Genomic DNA, 21,320 nt, shown 5'->3' on the forward strand with positions numbered 1-21,320 from the left:
AGTTCCGTTTCTGCTTCTTGCAGTTTAGCTAGAATCCCTCCCTGTAGCCCCTTGGATTTAGCTATGGCTATCCCTCTCACCACTACTTTAAAGGCTTCCCAGAGCATACCCGCCGCTTCTACGCTGCCAGTGTTAATTTCGAAATAGCTAATTATCTCCTCTCTCATGTCCTCCCTGAAAATATAGTCTTTCAACGCCTCTGCGTGGAGGCGCCATGTCAGTATCTTCGCTCTCTGGGATCTGTATTGCCACGCTAGTATCAACGGCGAATGTTCCGACAGGACCCTTGCCCTATATTCTACCTGCGCTATTTCAGTCATAAGTTCCTGCGTGACAAACATTTAGTCCAATCTGGTATACAAGTTTTGGGGGGCTGAATAGTGCGAATATTGTCTGTCCTGTGGTTGATGTGCCCTCCATGCATCCTCTAACTCGAAGTCTACTAACAGGGACTGCAATACCCTAGCAGCTGGGGTGGGTCTGTCTATTTTGTTTTCTGATTTTTCAGGTTTAGTACACAGTTAAAATCTCCTCACCAGATCACCCCCCCCCCCTCCGCAGTTCATGCTATGTTTGCCATATAGGGTTCTAAAATATGCCGCCGTATCCTTATTCGGGGCATACGTGTTTTATGATACTCATTTCCTTGTTTTCCACCAACCCCTTTACTATCACCATCCTTCCATATGGCTCAACCATGGAATACAGTAGCTGAAACGGGACATGCGGTGCCACCCACATAATCACTCCTCTCGCATACGCTGAGTATGCTGACCCCACAACAGTCCCTTTCCATTTCTTTCGGACCACTTCCAATTAACTTTCCTTAGACATATCCTTACTGCAGGAGACCCACCTATCTTCTGCCTGCGCAGATACATCATCACCTTGTTTCTTTTCAAATAGCTATTGAGCCCCCTGACATTCCAGGTAATCACTTTAAGGTCTCCCATCTCATATCAAGTTCCCATTCTACCCTTTGCAAACACAGTCCACTTCTCAATTCTTCTTTTCTTTCATGTAGGCTCGTTCCCCAATACAAACGTCCTAACTACTAACTCTTCCCCGACTTCCCTCCCACCCCCCTCCGATCCCCACCCCAACTTGCCCACCCCCCTCCAAACTCTACCCCTCCCCAACTGTTGACCAGCTCCATCCCTGGATCTCGGGCACCCCCACATCTAGCCCTTTTCCGGCAGTTGCCCTACTTGCGGCTCAGCAGGGAGATGTCGCCCTAGTGGCGGTCCTACTTTTCTGACTCCCAGGGGTAGGGTGTCTCCATCCTGTTGCTCCATTCTTCAAAAAATCAAGCTAAGCGCACCTTTCGCTACTTATATTGCCTTACACATTCTATATTCCAGTCCAACATGATTAACTGTCCCATGTTACGATTACCCAATACCATGCGCCCTCCTTTTCGCATACATAGCTGCCTGATCACTTATCGCTTTCCTCTCGACCCTGTTCCTCGTCTCGGTCCGGACAGCCGTGAGCATCCAGCCAGGTCGCTGCTTCCTCCGGAGAGTCAAAGTGTGTTTTGCCTTTGTGGAAAATTTTAAGTTTTGCAGAATACCACATGTATTTAAATCCAGCTGTTCGCAGTCTCCTCTTTATCGCCACGTAGCTGTAACTCTGTCTCTGCACTAGCATAGTGTATTCAGGATATGCAGTGATGGTTGCAGATGCTCTTTTTATCGTCCCCCCTTTCCTAAAAAACTCCAAGATCTTTTCCCTGTAGTTCAGGATCTTTGCTATAATTGCTCTCGGGGGGGGGGGGGCCTCCAGGTTGCAGTTTCCTCATCAGGGCTCTGTACGCGCGTTCAATCGCAAACCCCTGGGAGAGCTTATTTGTGCCTATTTCTTGTATAATCATATTTTCCACATAATCCGTGGGATCTTGGCCTTCTTCCCCCTCCGGCAGACCGACCACTCGTAAGTTGTTGCATCTGGCTCTTCCCTCGGCTTCTTCTGCTTGATTCTCAAGGTTGGTCACCTGCTGCTTCAATATGTGGACCTCCTTGGCATTGTTTGTGCTGGCATCCATGTTGATTTTCACTGCACTCTCCAGGCCACTAGTTCTCTCCGCCAGCCCTCTCACATCTTGCCTCAACAAGTTGACCTCTATTCCGAATGCGTCTATCTTTTTTTCTAGTGCAGTCCTCAACTCTGCCATCGTAGTCCCCCCACGAGATTTTCAGTTCCGATATGGCGGTTAAGATCATTTGGTTCTCGCTTAGCGGCGTTCCCTCTCTGGATGTGGTGGTTTCACTTTGTGGAGGGGTGGCGGGGGATCGCTGCGGCCTAGTGAAGCTATCCATTGTGGGCTGTTTGCCCTTGAACTTTACCACCTTCGCAGACATTCCCGTTTCTTCTCACCTTCAGTTCTATGCACTTGCAATGTTTGGGTCTGTGCTCCCCTGCAATTACCACGGTATTTACAGGTCCCGTGGGAATTGGCCCAACACTTGTCCAATACCTCTACGCTCCGAGTTGCAGACCCTGCTCCTTGCACTCATCAGAATTGCTATTCGCCTTATAGCCGGTGCACTGCTTGGCTGGCCGATGGGCCGTGTATTAGCTTAGTAGCTTAGTGCCGCTCCCTGTTCCTAGCCAATGAGTTCCTCCATCTCCCTCACACCAGCCTCAATCCCAGTATTTTGTGACTCTGGGGCCAATTAGTTCGATGTTTACGGGTCCCGTGTGATGCGGCCCAACTCTCTTCCAATACCTCTCCGCTCCGAGTTGCAGACTCTGCTCCTTGCACTCATCAGGTTTGCTATTCGCCTTATGGCCGGTGCACTGCTTGGCTGGCCGATGGGCCGTGTATTAGCTTATACCAGTCTGGGAGTGCTGGGGCTGCTCCCTGTTCCTAACCATTGAGTTCCTCTCTCCTCCTCACGCCAGCCTCAGTCCCAGTTTATTTTAAGCCTCTGGGGCCATGTTTGCACACCGTGCTTTTCTCGTGTCCACATACTCTGCTAACCTCCCATTAGTTTGTATCTCGTGGGGGAGCTGTCTGTTTGAATTTGTGTGCTGGATTATAGCAGTACATACAGATCATTGTTCGCCCGTGTTATCCGCAACATTGTTGCGGCTGAAGCGTGTATCCATTATGCGAGCTTCATCTCGCGGGGCAGGTCAGTCTCCGGCCCCTTGTTTATTATTACAGCTGATTGCCGCTATCCAGGGGCAACCCGCTTCCTAGCCACAAAGCGTCTTGCGGGCTCCAGCCGCTTAATTTGTCATCTCTGCCACGTTTACAATGCTGCCCGCATTGCGATGTCACCGGCCGCTCTCCCCAGTGCTCTGGTTCACGCAGGCAGACTCTGTGTCTGCGTTACAGGGGGACACCGGACCGCTGCATATTTAATGTACGCTTCTCCCACACTCCGTTCCCCGTACCTCCGCTTCCCTTGGGGGGCCGATGCCTCATGGAAGTGCCGGTGTCCCTTCCCGCAGTCTCTCTGCTTCTCCAATACCTCCGGTGCCTTTTTTCCCCACTCAGTTGTTGCGGACTACTCGTTCAGGAGGGTTTTTGAAGCATCACAATCCCTCTTTCTCAGTATCCTCCTCCGAGGGTACTTTGTTCAGGAGACAACGGCCGTTTTGGCTTCAGGCTCACGTATGTTGTTCAGAGCTTCTATAGTCCATAACTTCAGCTGCGCTAGTCCCAGCTGCATGAGACCACTCTCTGTATGATGCGCTTCCCTTCACACAGCATATTGCATCTTTTCTCGTCGATTTTCCGATGTTATGGATAAATTACTATACATCTAAGGGTCTCCACGTGAATACGACCTCTGAGGTAGTGAAATGACTCTCCAGCCAATACACCTTAGATTATGATCCTGAAAAAGTTTTTAATATTTGGGGATTAAACTAACCAGATCTTATCAGGGGGTTCACAATGATAATATCCCAGATCTCTAGAGGTCAACGAGTGAGGATCTTAATAGATGGGACCTAGACACATTGTTGTGGTTGGCATAAGTGGCAGCGATAAAGATGATACTCCTGCTGCACCTCCTATGTATTCCGAGCACTCCCGATAAGGATTCCGATGAGTATGCTCAAGCGTTTACAGGGGGCATTGTTCTGGTTCATCTGGAATAGGAAGAGACCTAAAATAGCGAGGGAATTATTAACTAGGGCTCGTCTCCTTGGGGGACGTTCGGTGTCCCAGACATTAAAAAGTATTTGGTTGTGGGACAGCTGGCACCCATGCTGGAGTGGCCCTTGGAAAAGGGTGCTAAGAGATGGAGGGAAATGAAATAATGTGCAACTTATATTCTTTTGCATAAACCTCGCTTCCTGCAAGAATTGGGGGAAAAATGTGGTAGGACAACTGTTGACTACCACAGTGAGTTCCTTAACATACTGGTATAGAGCCTTGCGAAATTGAAATATTCCCCCTGGTATGGGTTCCCTTTTACCCCTTATTCATAACCCTGTGTTCACAACAGGATTGAATGCAGCGTCCTTTAGCAATTGGGAGCAGAGTGGGATTATCCATCTGGCTGATCTCTATGTAGAAGGTCGACCGATAACGTTTGAGGAGTACAAGTGGAAATTGCATATGGGAGAATTAGAAATATTTTGCTATGCTGAAGTCCGGAATTGGATTACAAATGAGGGGTTGAGGCAGGCTGGTAATACAGTGCTGAAGGAACTGGAAATCTCGATGGCAGAGGGCATAGACCAGTGATGGCTATCTAAACTATACAGGCTTCAAGATGAAGATACTCGAGAGGATCAATTGCCATATATGATTAGCTGGGTGACTCAATTAGGAAGATATATTTCATAAGAGGATTGGGAACTCATTTGGGAAATAGCACATAGAACATCCAAATGCAGAACACTAAAACAAACTATATTTAAGATGTGTTTTCGTGGGTACCTTACACCCACAAAGAATGAGCAAAATAGCAGCTTGTTACTCCCCTGTATGTCGGAGTGGATGTGGTGAGGTGGGATCCCTATGACACGTGGTAAAGCCCAGATCTATTGTTAAATCCCACTTCGAATGGATTGTATCCTCCCACGTATTCCTCATCTATGATCGCTTCGTTTACAGCTTTAGCTGTTTCAGAAAAATGTTCTCTCAGCAGAGGGCGCTGTACGTCGAGACAGTCGACTCCATGTCCCTCGAGGGCTTCCATCATGGCTGACCTCATCGTCTAGTACATATAACACACGCAGCGCCCGTTGGCTTCAGTTCAGTTTTTCAGTGAATGTTATTGCTTCAAGATTAATGGCGCGCTTCCGTTTTCTTCAAAAAGTATTGAAAAAAATTGCCTTGTCTTCAGCTCTGAATGCTCTGATGACAGGCTTCAAAAAGTGTATAAAATGCGGCACCAAGATGTCGATCACTGACCCGCATCAGATATACCTCTGTTGCCTGGGTATCAAGAATGTAACAGACGACTGTCGATCCCGTCAGTCGATGACAGTTAAGTCCTTAAAAGTGTGCAAATCTAAACCTATGGTTGGTAGGCTTGTCCCCAAATCCCGGTCCACTCCTTCTAAATTTGGGTCATCCCACGAGGCGACAGATTCCTCTCCTCTCAAAAAAAGATTGATGAAACGATCCCACAGACACTCCTCGGCGTCTTCGAAACAAACGAAGAGAAGGCATAGATTACCTTCTTCTTAGTCTTCCTCAGAAAGGAGTGTAATCTGCCCAACTAAATATTCCTCCAAGGAGGAATGGGAAAGCTTCAGGAAAAAAATAGCGAAATCTTCGAGGATCAGGCCAGACCTCCTCAAAGCATAAGAAAAGTGACCATGCTACGGTCGAAGACGAGCATGAAGCCAAGGCGAAACCCTGCTCGCCCTCGAGCCCGGGTCATAAGCCTAAGACTACTCTAGAGTCTTTGAATACTCGACGAGATGAGAAAACGTCAAGTTGAGGGCTAAGTCCCTTGAAGCACAAGACAAAGTCAAGCCGTCGACACAATTGGCGCCACAGACGTCGACGCCTTCGACTTTGATGCAAAAAACAACGCCGGTTGTACATTCTTCACCGTTACCTCAGAAAAGCCAGGAAAAGGTTTTTAAACCTTTACCTAAAAAGGATTTTTTTCAGGTCCTTGACTTCAATATATGATGGCTATGAAACCTCGGATACCCCTCATGTGGTCTCCAAATGGACACACATAGTATTCAAAGAATACTTATATACCTGAATGCTTTATTTCAGAAGAGACAAGGGTTAGAGAACTACATAACACCCTACAGGCAGCTAGTGGGGTACACGCCTCCACAGATCTAGATTTTGGAAAACCGGACCCGGCTGATCATGCAGATGCATCCTGTAGAAGACTATTGTACAGAGTCGTGGAATTCTTGGAGTAGACCAGTTCCTGGATTTGAACAGGACGATCTCACTGACCTATTGGAAAAAAGGATTGTGGCCAACTGGGAGGCTCCAGAGTCCCGCCCGGCAGCAGGGTCGGAGTGGGACAAGAAAAAGGGCCAGTCACCCAAAAAAGTGGCCCACCCCTCGCCTCAAAAAAGTGGCCCACCACTCGCGGTACTTGACCTCTAATGACATCACCGGAAGTGATGTCTTTTGACCCCACCCCAAAGTGACATCCCGGGAAGCGATGAAACACAACCTTTCACCCATTGACAAAACAGGAAGAGGCATCAAATAGCATTGTTCCCAAGTACACTAAATTACTGGGAATCCAAGCAGACGTCCAAGGCCAAATGATATGTTATTGTATAGCACTTACGCTTAAGCTCTTTTTTATAGAAAAAATATGCATACAATATCACCCAACCTGTGTTGGTATTCATTTATCGACCTAAGAAGGATGAAAGGCTTTTTGAGAAAAAGAATGTTGGGGAAAAAAACTTTTTTTTTTTTTTCCATTTTTGTTTTCTTCCAAACCGGCCCAGGCATGGCCAGAAACCGGCCCCCACTCCCCAGGGCCGATTTCGTCCCGGCCACGGGCCGAAAGGCAGAGGGGCCAATCTGACCCTGCCCGGCAGTAAACAAAAATGTGACCAAAAAATACAGGCCCTCCAGTAGTGACCCTGGCTACCTGTCAATCCATCCAACTCCAGAAAGCCTAGTAGTACAAGCAGCTACATCTGCCTCCAAGCAAGCTGTGTACCCAACCATACCCCCTGATGGGGATGACAAATGCATTGACTCCTGGGTAATGAAAGTCTTTTCGGCTAGCAGCATGGCTTTAAAGTCTGCTTATTCCACGTGTGCCCTGGCAAAGTTTACATTCACCATGTGGGACTGCATTGCGATGGCAGCTGATCACATCCCTGAGGGTGAGGAAAGAGATGGCTTCATGAACCTGATAAGGGATGGAAAATAGGCCATGTGTGAGTCTCTGCAATCAGGTCTGGACACTGCTGAAAGCGTCAGCAGGGCCATGACGGCAATCACTGTCATACGCAGATTTGAGTGGTTGAGGAAGTCAGTATTTGCACCTGATGTACAATCTATATTCCTTAACATTCCCCTTTATGACTCTCATTTATTTGTAAATGAGGCTGATGAAAGCTTTGAAAAGCTGCAGACCTCGAAGGCAGCAGCCAAGTCCTTAAGTGCCGCAGTCGGGCAGTCTCAGCCTTTTCACCCCAACGGATCATCTTGGAGGGGTACGATTTCTCAGTTGGAAGAGCAAGAGGACAGGCTGGTCAAAGAGGACGGAGGATTCCCTTGTGGTGGACGAGGTAGAGGTGCAAAGCCCGCCGAAGCAGCAATGTCTTTACCATCAGCCGCTGCTTCAGCCACCTCAAAACCACACTGAGGTCTGGACTCCCGACACCCCGGTGGGAGTCACTGTCACAGCATCTGAAAGAATGGTGAGATATTACTTTGCCTCATGGCATCCTGCAGTTTTCTGGTGCCAGAGGCTTGCCTGAGAATGAGATCCCTTCAATGGTCTCTCAGAACACAGTGCTCCCAATTCCGAGGCAGGATGTCGGACCTCCTTCAAATTCCGAGCAGACTCTCACAGGACCTTCTATGGTAGGCCTGCGAGGACAACATTCTGAAAGGAGAACCTTTTTGGCAATCATGGCAGGAGATAACGGTAGTGACGGACGCCTCACTCACAGGGTGGGGAGCCCACGCCAACGATCTGACAATCGGCGGTTGTTGGTCTCCATCAGAGTCCAAACTACACATCACCTTTTGGAGCCAAGGGCAATCAGACTAGCTCTGAAGGCTTTTCTGCCCTCTGTACGGAGAAAGAATGTGCTGCTAATGACAGACAATACAGTCGCCATGTGCTTCCTCAACAAGAGAGGAGGTGTAGGGTCAACTCCACTGTGCAGAGAAACAATGGAGTTCATCTAGCCGTAGAGGAGAACACAGCAGCAGACACTCTGAGCAGGCAGAGCAGTCTCCCAAAACTGGGAAGTAGCTCAGGAAGTCCTTCAAGAGATCTTCACCCTTTGGGGAACCCCTCAAGTGGATATGTTCGTGACCAGTGTCAACCAGAAGTGCAGACTATTCTGCTGCAGGGAATTTCCTCCAAGAGGAGCTCTAGGAGGCGCGTTCATAGTGGACTGGAAGTTTCCACTCCTGTATGCATTTCCTCCAGTCCTAGTCATTCCTCACGTGATCAGGAGATTGAGAAAGTTTGGGAAATCCATGATCCTAATTGCCCCAGATTGAGCCAGGAGGACGTAGTACCTGGACCTTGGATATGTCCCTCTGTCCTCCAATACGTCTTCCACAAAGAGAAGACCGTCTCTTGTGAGAGGAGGGTCGGGTTCTCCATCCAGTGGTCAAGACACTCCGCCTTCATGCATGGTTTCTGAGAGGCTGAGGTACAAGGATTGGGACCTCCTGGATGACGTAATGGAGAATTTGCTTTCGGCCAAAAGGCCAGCAACACAATCCTTATACCGCTACCATTGGAACAAGTTCTGCAGCTGGTGTACGGAAAATGATGTGGACCCTTTTCAATGCAACACACCTACGGTGCTATCTTTTCTACAACATTTGGAAAATCTGGGACTCCAGATTGGAACAATCAAGGGTAATCTAGCAGCGCTTTCCATATTTAAGCGCACCTCGGAAGAGGCATCCTACTTCAAAATACCCTTGGGACGTTAACTTGGTTTTAAAGCTTTTGACATGCTCTCCTTTCCAGCCCATCCATTCCTGCCCTTTAAGGCTGCTAACTTAAAAAATCATGTTAGTAGCGATAACATCAGCCCGCAGGGTGAGTGAGCTGCAGGCGTTGTCCTGTAAACCTCCGTTTACCACTTTTTACAAGGATAAGGTTGTCCTTAAGGTCAAACCCTCTTTTCTAGATTGTGTAGGATTACCATTTAGCACAAAACATTGTGCTTCTGGCCTTGTATCATCCACGTCATCCTAGCAAGGAAGAGGGAAGATTCCATAGACTCGATCCGAGAAAAAGCTTTTATATTTCAAGGATGGCAAAGTTGCGACAGCACAACCAACTTTTCATTGGATATACTGGACACAAACTATGTCACCAAACAGACCCCATCCAGATGAATCATACTGGCTATTTCGCAGTGCTACAGGATAGATGTGAAAGATCCCCCAGAAGGTTTATGGGCTCGTTCCACTAGGTGCATGACAACTTCCTCTGCCCTTCCAATGGGGACATCTGCTACCTGGTCCACCTTCCATATGTTCACTAAACATTACTGTTTAGACCATTCTAACAATGAAGGAAGATTTGTGAAGGTAGTTCTATGATCCATTCTGGACAAACTCTCAATTCTTACTCCCTCCTCCAAAAGAACCTAATACTGCTTTGGGAGTCTATCATAGATGAAGAATACGTGGGAGGACACAATCCATCTGAAGAACAAGTTAGTTACCCCTGGTAACGTTCTTTCAACTGGATATTCCTCCCAAGTATTCCTCATCACCCTTCCAACCTACCCCACTGTAGAATTTCTGAGCTTTGGTCTTTGCGCTCTTTTAAGGTCTGATAATTTAAAGAGGCACTTAAAAGCTGGTAATTCTGCATATGGTGGTGAAAATACGGAACTGAAGCCAGCAGCGCTGCACGTTGTATATGTACTCAGCGATACCGTCAGCCGAGATGGAAGCCGTCGAGGGACATCGAGTCGACAGTCTTGAAGCACAGCGCCCTCAGCCGAGTGAACATTTTTCAGAAGCAGATAAAGCTGGAACCGACAATATCCTAGATGAGGAACATCTAGTCGAAAGAACTTTACCTGGGGTAAGTAACTTGTTCATCTTTTGAAAGGAAATCCTGGGTCATATCAAGGTTTTTATGGGTATTTTACTACCCAATGGACCCGTCGGTGGTGATGCTCTTTAACGCAGTAGAGGGGGGTCATGTGCTATGAGAGGGGACTCAGCAGCCCTAATTACACATCTGCTGAATGCGTCAAGGTAACGTTAGTCCAATTTTGGAAACCCGAGCATGGCCCGATTATTGGTCATTAATGGGTTAAGATTTGGGGAGTATTAGGCATAGAAAAAATAACTGCGCTGGCGCCCAACAGTTTCCCAACCTTTGTCAGAGTATGATCCCCATTTCAGGAATATGTGCAGGATAGAGAACAGCAATATAATGGACCGGTTCTCTTGAAGAATTTCTCTATGGGTAATGGGTCTCACAAGTACATGAGGGGAAGGGAAATTAAAAGGGGGAATCATATAATGGTGGATCTCATACGACCACTATGACTTGTCCTATTGTCGACGGCTAAATGACCACAAATAATGGTTGCTGTTATTTTATTATTTGTTAATTGGCATGGTTTGTGGATCACAGGGCTTGACTGGAGCTTCTCCCCTGGCTAAGAATCTATGTATGGTCATTGTTTGTAAATATAGTTAAACTTTTTTGGAAAGATTCATAAAACAGAGTCAGTAAAACATTTAAAAAAAAATAAAATAAGAGAAGCCATGATTGGCTGTGAATCCAGGACCAGTTAAACTGGGCTGAAGAGCCAAGATCCCCAGGAGCGGCTGAAACACACAGTAAACCGCAAGATACCCAGCAGCGGTGCACAAGAGACAGATTTCAGACATAGCAGAATACCAGTGACCTCTAGCTGGGGTAAAAGACATTCCCAAGGGAACCAAAAACTGACTCGCAACTCCTGTTGTGATAGACAAGGTACAGACTTCGAAGACCAGTTATTTCAATTAAGTATGGGACTGATCAGAACATTTGCATAGGGTCTGGAACAATTGGCTCTAGGAAGAGAAATATTTGAGGATCTATTTTGAACTGTAGCAGTAGAACGAGGGTCTTATGAGAAAAGAGAAACCAGAACACCATTTGCTGGAGGTCAGAAACTAGCCAACACAACTAAGAAAAAAGGGATTAGTCTTACATAGGCGAAATGCGTAATTTTCTCATTAGTGGTAGGGACCTACTATTGGATAGGATAGGTTTGGATGGAATTGATATGAGCCATATTGACGAGCACTAGTTTATTTTTCTTTTGAAGAGTAAGCAATACATCATCTTAGAGCTAGGGACAGGGGAGGCATTCATTCAGTTAATAAAACTACTTTGTTGAAAAACATGTCCTCTGGTCCGTCTTCGATGTTTGACTTGCTGCGCACCATACATGTGTATGGAAGAAACTGACCTATATAAGGCTAGAATGAGGAAAGGATTGGGAAGCAAATCTCTAGGAGATGGCATATCACAAAAGACTTTGGAGAGATCCTGACTCCAGAATGTCAGCAGCCGATTCAGAGTAGGAAACATTCAAAGAACTGGGTCAACTTTTCAGGCCGGCCAAGCCGCTAATGAGGACTGTGGAGCAAGTAGGCCTGAGAATCCGGAAAAAAAAACGCTTCCAGTACGAGAACTAGATCGATTACAAGTGAGTTATATCCTGAACCTAAAAAAAGGATATGCACTATCCACCTGGATGGAATGGAAATAACCCAAGGAAGACGAGTATCCCTACTGAATTAAGGGCCCCAACACCTTTTTATAGTTAAACCCATCCTAACACTTATTGCTTGGCATGCTACATTATCAGAAACCCTTTTTAGTGATGGATAAATCCCTGGTTCCTATAGGCGTTTATTCCAACCACATCCTGATTTCCAATAAAAACATGTTCTAAAACTACTTCTTGCGTCATGTGTTTGTTGGTCTCTTGTATCCCTTTTTCCCCCCAAACGTAACGGTCCTGACCCAGCTAGCTTACCTAATCATCATTGGTGAACTCTGGTTTTTGTAAACCTACACACTCACTATGATGTTAGATATAAAAAATTACACCTTTTTATTTAATTGATCATCAAACATGTACTATAAAACATTCTTATTTTTCTGCATAAAAATATTTTCATAAAAAAATGATTTACACTTTATACATGAGTTTTCCTCTTGTTGCACCCTTTTCTTTGGAGAAGGATCATGAACACATATATTGCCATAAATGTACAAATAGACACCACCTTTTTAACTGTGAAATTCATCAACACAACAATACATATATCCAACATTTGCAAACAAAATCTGTTGTGTTTTTCAATTAGACCCAACATGTTTCTGTCAAGGAGACCAATTTACATCCGACGTTCATTGGGGGAATCCTTTTCTCTGATTCAGTGTCCCAAACACCTGATTTCATGGGCCTTGAACCACTACTTCGAATAGCGATTAAGTATCCAGCTCAATCTGGAGGAAATATTTTCCAATCCTTATTACTTCGGATTACACAATTTAATGAAAAACCCCAAACGTGGGTATGGAATGGGTAGACCTTTCTGGCAGTGTTTTTTCTTTAAAACCAAAATGTTTACATGTGCACAGTGCTAGAAGAATCAAAAAATGTCCTTCTGCCAACCTTCCCTTTGTTCAAAGGAGAAGATTTCCAAACTCCCTCAAAAACCGCTGTAGTTCTGTTCGGCTCGCGTTTGAGATCGCAAGTGCACTAAAGGCCAAAATGCCTCCCACGAAGTATACCCCAGCATTCGACTTGCTCTCTGCGTTAATCAGCGCAGGAGTTTTCTAATATCGCCTATGGCCGTTCCCGACGACCATATATATGGTGATTATTATTGGTGGGGATAATATTACCTGATACCCATAGAAGGGTGGTCCAGTGCCTCAATGTGCAGTGTGGTGGGAACCAGAAGTGAACACAGCAGTAAAGACTGCTGAGAGAAGTGAACTGCTATTGACTTGCATGCTGGCTGGCTATGATCAGCTGAACAGCCAGGCCCACGACCAACTCGGCCAGCCTGCAAGCACAGGCTTAGGTGGGGTCTCGGACAACACCTCTCTTCCAGGACTGCTTTATGGCACACATACATTACTTGTTTTATCACCTGGGCACAGACACACTTTACACTGTTCACTTTACACTGGCCCATTGGGCATATGTACTCTTGTTTTAGTGCTACTGGATTGACTAATTATGGAAGGGTTTGGCACTGATGCAACATCAGGATTGTCAGGATTTGCAACAATTCCTGTTTTCACACTAGTGGTTGGCCAGCACAAATTGCTCATTACATCCTGGCTGCAAAATGTGCATTTGTCACTAGCCATTGGCTGGTCATAAATGACTAGTAAGTAATGGTGCGTGTCTGTGAATTGAGGGGGGGGAGGCAGTAGAATTTTTGTCGGACTAGTAGCTTGCAACTTAACATTTTACCGCTGAAACTGTGATGATGCTAATTGTAGCAATAGCACAAGGACCAATATGGCCTTCGACCTGGTGCACTGACATAATGTGCACCAGGGGTGGCATTAGCAATAATGCAACCGCAAATATGATTATTGTGCCAATAACACTCATGCAAATCCTTTTGTTGTCCCAGTGCGAAGATCAGTATATATCCGGTCATCCTGCATCATTTCATAATATATCTTGCTTGTTAAACCATGATATATTGGCATTCCCAGTAAACTCTATTTGCCATTTCAAGTGAGATTGACGTCCCCAAGCAGGTCCCAGTTTGGCATTCTCATTAAGCTCCCAGTTCGACAATGCAGACATTCCCCAGTTCGAAACTCTAAAAGCGTCTAGTTTATATCATTCCAATTTTCGGCAATTAAAAAAATGGCAAATACGCTGCAATTATTGTGAAGATGCAATACCTGTCCCATAGCCCCAAAGCCCCCTGCTCATCTACCTCCAATCTTCTGCGAGTGAGCCGGTTCTCGAGGGAGATCTTTATCCTCAGCAGGGGCCTCCCTCTAGAATAGCCTCCCTGCTCATCTGCTTAAGTTCCGGAAACTCCTCAAGACTTTCCTCTTCTTTTCTTTCTCCTTCCCTCTACCCTGCTAACCTATCTCTCTGCTCTTTCTCTCTCTCCCTCCCTTTCCGTACAGCTTGATGACTGGCCGCCTGGTGTACATCAGAGTCTCACAGGTCCCTGGCACCCCTGCCAATCCTCTTGCACTCTCCTCCTGCCCTGCACTTGCCTCATCATCACTGCACTTGAACAATGACCCAAGAGAGTGGCATCTCTCTGCAGTTACCCCAGTCGGCACTGACTGGGTGCACTTGGACCCTGCCCCCCCCAGCACTTGTCCCCCCCCTTCCACCACCCCCTCCCCTGTAACCGTCTGTGCACTTGCGCGATCGGAATGCACCATGCCTGAAGATCGTCTCTGTCCCCCCATGTCTTCACTCCCTGCATGGTGGCGCCTTAATGCACTTGGAAAAACTGCAGAATCTGCGTCAGGCCTATTTGCTGCTATCTCCACTGTTAAATGTATTCTATGCACTTACCCTGCCTGTGCAGACTATTATCGTTTCAGAATTTCAAGGGCTCTGAACGACTTGTTTTTCCTCTTGTTACCTTCCTCCTTGAGCGCTTTGAAACACTTGCCTTGTGTCTAGGAGCTTTACAAATACACATTACCATTACCATAGAGCAGAATGGCAAGTAGTGAGGTTGAGCTCGAGATCCATTACACTGGTGTAATGGAGAAATGCTTCCAAATACTAAGGGGGAAATTAGTACCTATGATCCTGCAAGGTGACAACATCTTTGCTGTTTGAACCTATTCTAATGGAGTGCAGAATGTGAAAATCCCTTAGGAAACTTCTTCCAATAGAAATGGTGGCAATACACGGATTGCAGCACTCACTTGAGCCGGCAAACTATTGCAATAAAGAGCAAGAAATATGAGAAACCAGCCAATCTGACTAAAACCTTGACACCACCCACAGCAACTTAATGGTCTAGTACGATAAACTATGGCTTCTTTGAAGCTTTCAGAGCCAGAAATGGGTTAAAAAGATTTTCCTCTTCATCGTTCACCCATATAAATATGAGAAGAGTCCCAATACGTGAAAATTGAGTTGTAAACAATCCACATGCCAGTTTTTTTATTTGAGTTTGTGATTTTTCTGTGTTTTAGATAATCATGGAAAAGGAAACTCGGAATACCATTGCCTTCAATACATCCAAAAGGGAGATTTTTACCACCAGTAGCGGCTACAAGTCTTTACAGAAAAGACTGCGCTCAAGTTGGAAGATTCAGAGGTGAGTTTTATTTTTTCCTGCCAGTAGTTTACTTTCTCCTGTTATTGCTTTGTTGTTGGAAATAAAGTTAGCTGTCCACATGACCTAATGGGGCTGATTGCATACTGAAGAAGCGGAGACTGGCTGCTTAAATGTCTTTATCAAAGCAGTCTGGAATGTGAAGTTGCATGTTGAATGAAAAGCCAGTAACTGGCTTTAAGACCAGAGCGTATTCTTATTCACAAGTACTGAAAAACAAACAAAACATTGCATGAATAGAAAAAAAACATTACATGCACACATCATCCGACAAAGAAGCAATTACATTGTTTTGTTATATGTTCGGAAATGATATTAAAAATACTAAGATATGACCAAGTTACATCATCCGTACTGGTTTCCTTGACAGTTGACAAAGTGTGTTCATGCACATCAAATGCATGCCCTCTTTGCCTCAACTCCCATCAGGTGATGCCTTAGCCAGGGGTCTGCGATCTTTGTGACTCTGTATGTTTTGGATGAGAATTCTGTCACTACTCGCCAGCATAGTCCATGGTGAGGGATCAACAGATTTATAGTCGGAGAGCCACATGTTGCAGACCCCTGTCATAGGCCAATAAATTGGTATACATACAACTTGTAATAATTGAACTTAATAAACTTCATAAGTATTCAGACTGTTCACATTTTTGGCACTCGCTAGCCTCGTACTATGAAAAGATTTGCCTGTTGTGATCTCTTCCCATATTAGTTAACATCTGAAACTGCCAATTTCCCATTGATAAGTCTTTATTCTTCCGAAGAAAGACATTTTCACTTAAGCCGAAACGGGATATTCCTTAATTGACCAGCATGAGACCTATTGCCACTATTTTCTTTTTCTCTTTCTTTTTTTTTTTTTTTTTTTTATTCCTCCAAGATTTATTGCATTGATAGTTTTCAGGGATCTTGCACCCAAACAAGTTACTGCTGTACTGGTAATATCCATTTGGCATCTGCATCTGCAATCAAGCTTCTACCTATTCCTAGAATCAGTTTACTGAGATGATTACTGTACAATTTCCCAAGTTACTCCAACTAAACTCGCTTTTGTCACAGTTTGAATTTTGTCGATAGCATGGATAATTTATATTCCGACACAATACACTATGAGAACACGCCAAGAGTACAACATCGGGTAAAATACAGTTTCTAGGAGAGTCATTTCAGAAAAAAGTTAGGACAAAAATATTTGTGTGAGTGTTTGTTGCTGACTTTCCTGCCAGTGCTAAGAGGCTTGAAAGCTTCATGGAATTTCCAAAATTTAAAAACTGTTATGAAATATCAACAAAGAAATCTGTGGAGAAAAGAGCATGGAGGGTTCTGCCTGAATGCAATTGGAAAAGGAACATCTTTTTAAATTTCTTCAGTATTCACAGGTTCCTTGATAATTCCTAAATGTTGAATGAGGGTAAACTAGCTGGATGGCTCAGTAGTCTTGGTTCTGGAGTAGGGTTGATTCTATGGCTACATCATAAACCAGTGGTACACTGAATTGATCATAACTCCCCATGTTTCCCCAAATGATTGACAATTGATCAAGAGGTCTTGACCTGATGAGCATTGCGAGCTGTAAATCTTAGTATACAAGAAATTCTCTTACATGGGAAAAAGGCTTTCAGAAGCAGTTTCCAGTACTAAACTTCAGATCCCTTTACCATTCCGCCATATTTCATCCACAGGTGGGTACCTCACGTCCATCTTTGTTCTTCAGGAGAGAGCTTATGCAAACCTATGTGCTTTTCTAGGAAATGTGCGCTCCCTCACTTCATTCCATCATAAAAGCTTTCCGATTGGTCCATGGGATTAAACCATCTATTCCACAGTCCATGTTCAGTTGCCTGGTGGACTAGGTAGGCAATTGCAGGTTATAAAAATTAAATTAGTAAATATTTTCAAGTGGGAAAATACTGGTCGTTACTTGAGTAGTGTTAATTCTCAACTTGTTTGAAGGACTCTCGGTGCAAGCCCCTACATCACATGTCACTCCCACAGTATTTGTACAAAGGTGAGGCAAACAAGTGATGTATAGAATCCTAATGTTCAAACAATGTGTGCTTGGGACTAACCATGGATTCACAATGCATGCAATCCAGTACAGGTCACCCTTGCTGTCATCCGCATCCTTTTACCTGAACCAATTATGTATGCAGTCTATTTGTTGGACTGCTCATGAGGGATCTGTTCTAAATGAGCTCCTCTCTCCCTTCCTGGTTCCCCTCCCTGCCCAACCTGTCCCCTGATTGGTTGCTCTCCCCCTTATTGTGATCCCAGTAGGGTAGCCCTATGCCCGTAGCAGTCTCCTCCAGCGAAGGACCAGAAGCAAAGGACAGCTCCCACAGTAGCAGGCACAGATGGTGTTTGCCGGTGTCCGTTGGGGATGCAAGTAGCCTACAGCCGTCAATCTACTGCGACTAGCCATCCCTCGCAGGACAAGGCAGCTGTGTTGTGCGATGCAGGGGTCGGAACGGGACACAAAATCGAAGGGTGCGAGCATGCAGCACAGCCATTAACCAGCAGCAACCGTAAGTTAGGAAAGGTGAGGGTGGGGGCACAACCATTACTGCAAACTGCCCTATCTCGCACATACTTTACTTTCCAATGCATTTTCTTACCTTGCATTGTCTCCCATACACCCACTAGGCTGTCCTTTCTCCTGGGCAGCTGTACTGTTTCATCATTACTACTACTGGTTATTTCTTGCTTTTCTCTCTCATCTCCTGCTTTTCCCTCTAGGTTAACACTTGTGGACCCCTGAAACTACTTTAACCTACAGATTGTATTGGGCCACGGCTCTGTTCTCATGATGCGTGTTTTCCAATAGGCCTTTCTCCACATCTCTAGGTTCTCCCACTCTGGCTTCCAGCTCTCCTGCTTGGGTGTTCTTAGCATGCTTCCACTGTTGGTATTCATTGCCTGCCGCTGTTCTGTGGGTCTTTGTACTCTGTTGTAGAATTTGTAGCCTTACTATAACCTACTGTTCTTAGCCGGTGCCCTGTGCTTGTGTATCCCTTGTGTTCTCCCCATCGCGTACCCTGTAAAACCAAAATCTGGTAACTGCACTGCAAACAAGATAAGAGACCAACAGACACGGATAAGAGTATAAACAATAAATGTTTATTCGCTTCAAGCAGACTCTGGTTCTACCCAGCAACAGCTTTGCAGAAGTGAGCAATTTACAGAAATATGACATTCTTTTATGCGCTCCAGTTTACATGAGTTCTGCTTTGAGTGTGATGTCATAGATGAAATAGACAGTTTTCAGCTCCATGCTACGTACAGGCTTTTCTGTGAAACATGCATACATTTGTGTGAGGTATTTCATGCTCTGTACGTGCTAACTTTCTGACCTTGCAAGGCAACAGACTTCGTACTGAAAGGAAAACATTCCTACCAATTTTATCTGTTTTTATAACCAAGGTTTACTTGCGCAGCAGCATGTTTTCACAGTTTGTTTAGGGTAACCCTTTCCTGGTACAAACGGAACAGACAACAACATTTTGATTGTGCTTGTGCAAGCAAAGGCTGTAATAACAGTGAGCTCATTTCTTTGCTACAGCAAACTCGGCACTCTTGTGAGGCGATTTCTTGCAGCTCCAAATAGATTTTGCAAGATGGAGTGAGAGCATGAAACAAAATGGGAAGCTAACCTGAAATAAATGCTTTTTCACAAACCCTCCTTTTAGCCTAAGCTAAACCATTTTGTTATACACCATCAAATGCGTGTATCGATATTCATACATTTCTGAATTTCCATGTCCTGCATAATTAGTGCATTTGTCACATTCCCAGGGGTCAAGCATTCAGGCTGTAAGTATTTCAGAGTTCTTGAACAGCACTGGCATATAGCATAGATCCTAAAGTAGGTAAGCATTGTATGCAGAAACAGCAGAGTATGGCAGCCGCGATCCGAGCAAGAATAAAGTATTTTCCAACCCCATGTGGTAAAGAAATTCCAAGCCAAAGTACTGATGTCCCAGCTACCTTCCTTAACGTCAATTGTGGACCCCAATGTGTGTAACCTCTTAATAGCTTGAAACACAAGAGAGAAATCTGCTATGTAAATGCAGCAAGATGACCCGACCATTTTGTATACCCCTCTTTTAGCTACCATGGTATCTAGTACCATCCTATTTTGAAGTGCAACCAGCCTAAGAGCTCTCTGTTCTAATGTCATATTGAATAGTATATCGGTTGTCTCATTAATCGTTCTTTCTAACACTCGGGCCAACCTTCTAATGTCTCATGAGTTTATTGGCGGACCCCAAAAGGGAACTATTGGTTTTGACACATTCCCTAATATTTGGCCAGTTGTATCGTCATTGATATCCCTCCTAGGACGGTGTTTCAATATTTCTAAAGTTTATGTCAAGTAAACCCCTGGTAACTGTATCCCTAAGCAACATGTTCCTTTCCAATCTTTGGGTAACCATGGATATGCTTGCTTCCCACAGACAAAGTTAATTGATCACCCAATGTACAAGAGACTTGTTTCGGTCACCAAAACTGCTGTATTCATACATTTGTCATATGTACCCATGTACTTTCCTTACTTTGACAAAATTATACAGCGGCAGGATTATTGTTAATTGTGTATGCTGGATGAGTTGCTTCCCTATTCCGTACTGGCAACCTTCAAAATGATATCATTGATTGGTATGGCCTAGAATTCCTGTCTGAGCGTTTGGTAGAGGCAGTGTTGTAAGTGCTCCTGTTAGCAAGCACAGAGCATCCCAAAGGTAGTAGTACCTGTTGATCAAACATGTTTATATTTGTCCCATCAAAGTTACCTGTGCTACTGTCATTCCATCTACCAAAAAACATAGCCCTAATGGATGTATAGAAAGCAGTGGACAATGGGAGAGGATATATGTACCATCCTAACCCTTTCTCACTGTGTGTGGAAGGTAGGAACATACCCAACAATTGGTTTTGTTCAGTATTGCATGAGTATCATTCATTATTCTTATGAATGTGTTATTCAGATATCCCTCTCTGTGTTCAAGATCAAGGGGACGAAGTGTGAATGAGTGTACATAGAAAGGAGACATTGTGGTGGAGCTGACCGTAGGCAATAGTGAGCTAAGGGGGTGTATGCTCCCCAGAACCCATAAAACAGTTATTAATATAAGTACAATACACTCCACACACAATAGCTGTAATCACACATTTATCCCTAGTTGACCACAGTCATTCCAGTGGCAAAACTTTCAATTTCATCGCTTCTGCGTACCCCAAACAGAGGCATAGTCTTTCAGTGTCCGTTAAGAAGCCTCACTGATAAAGGCTTTATAAGTTCATCCGTGGGTGGCACCTGAGCATGTGGCCTATCTTGCTTGGAGTTGTCTTTTCCCTGCAACCCCACGTACCTACAGGTGTCTTTGGGGGTATGGAGGGAATATCATTGGTTTCTTGTGGGTACAGTGCTAAAAAGAATACCAGACTTTGCTACCCGCAAGAAGTCCTTCCATAACTATTTCCGTGGTTGAAGATTGTATCTGGACACCCTGGGCACAGAGTGATCCTCAAACAGTGGGTTGGTGGTTGGCAAAGGTGAAACGTCAGGCTGCTTAAAAGTTGTCTTGGTGTATTCTCTATCACTGAAAGGTACGTGTTGAGTAAAGTATCAGTGTTCCGAATCAGCTACCTCTCCAAATATTTACTCATCTGTCGTAGGGCAAATGTATTGGTTTCTGATGTGCTGCATGAATCCAATGCTTCTTGCCGTCTACACGCACAGCAGTCTAGGCAGCCAATAGGACATTGAGTGGCGCCTTCAAGCGTGGTTCAAGGCTGGATTTCCGCTGGAAGTCTTTCACCAGAATGTAGTTGC

The 21,320-nt window shown here is 45.0% G+C and overlaps 1 protein-coding gene across 3 annotated transcripts in view; it reads left to right on the forward strand.

Annotated features, from left to right (window-relative positions):
* IFT52 (intraflagellar transport 52) overlaps positions 1–21,320 on the forward strand; it is a 770,870-nt gene that overhangs the window by 145,510 nt on the left and 604,040 nt on the right. For all 3 annotated transcript variants that reach the window (XM_069652341.1, XM_069652339.1, XM_069652340.1), the window contains exon 2: positions 15,345–15,469. In XM_069652341.1, coding sequence (XP_069508442.1) covers positions 15,351–15,469 — 119 coding nt within the window. In that variant the 5' untranslated portion in view covers positions 15,345–15,350. The remainder of the gene's footprint in view (positions 1–15,344; positions 15,470–21,320) is intronic.

Source organism: Ambystoma mexicanum, chromosome 3p, assembly GCF_040938575.1.
Source record: "Ambystoma mexicanum isolate Mex_15411 chromosome 3p, UKY_AmexF1_1, whole genome shotgun sequence".
Taxonomy (NCBI): domain Eukaryota; kingdom Metazoa; phylum Chordata; class Amphibia; order Caudata; family Ambystomatidae; genus Ambystoma; species Ambystoma mexicanum.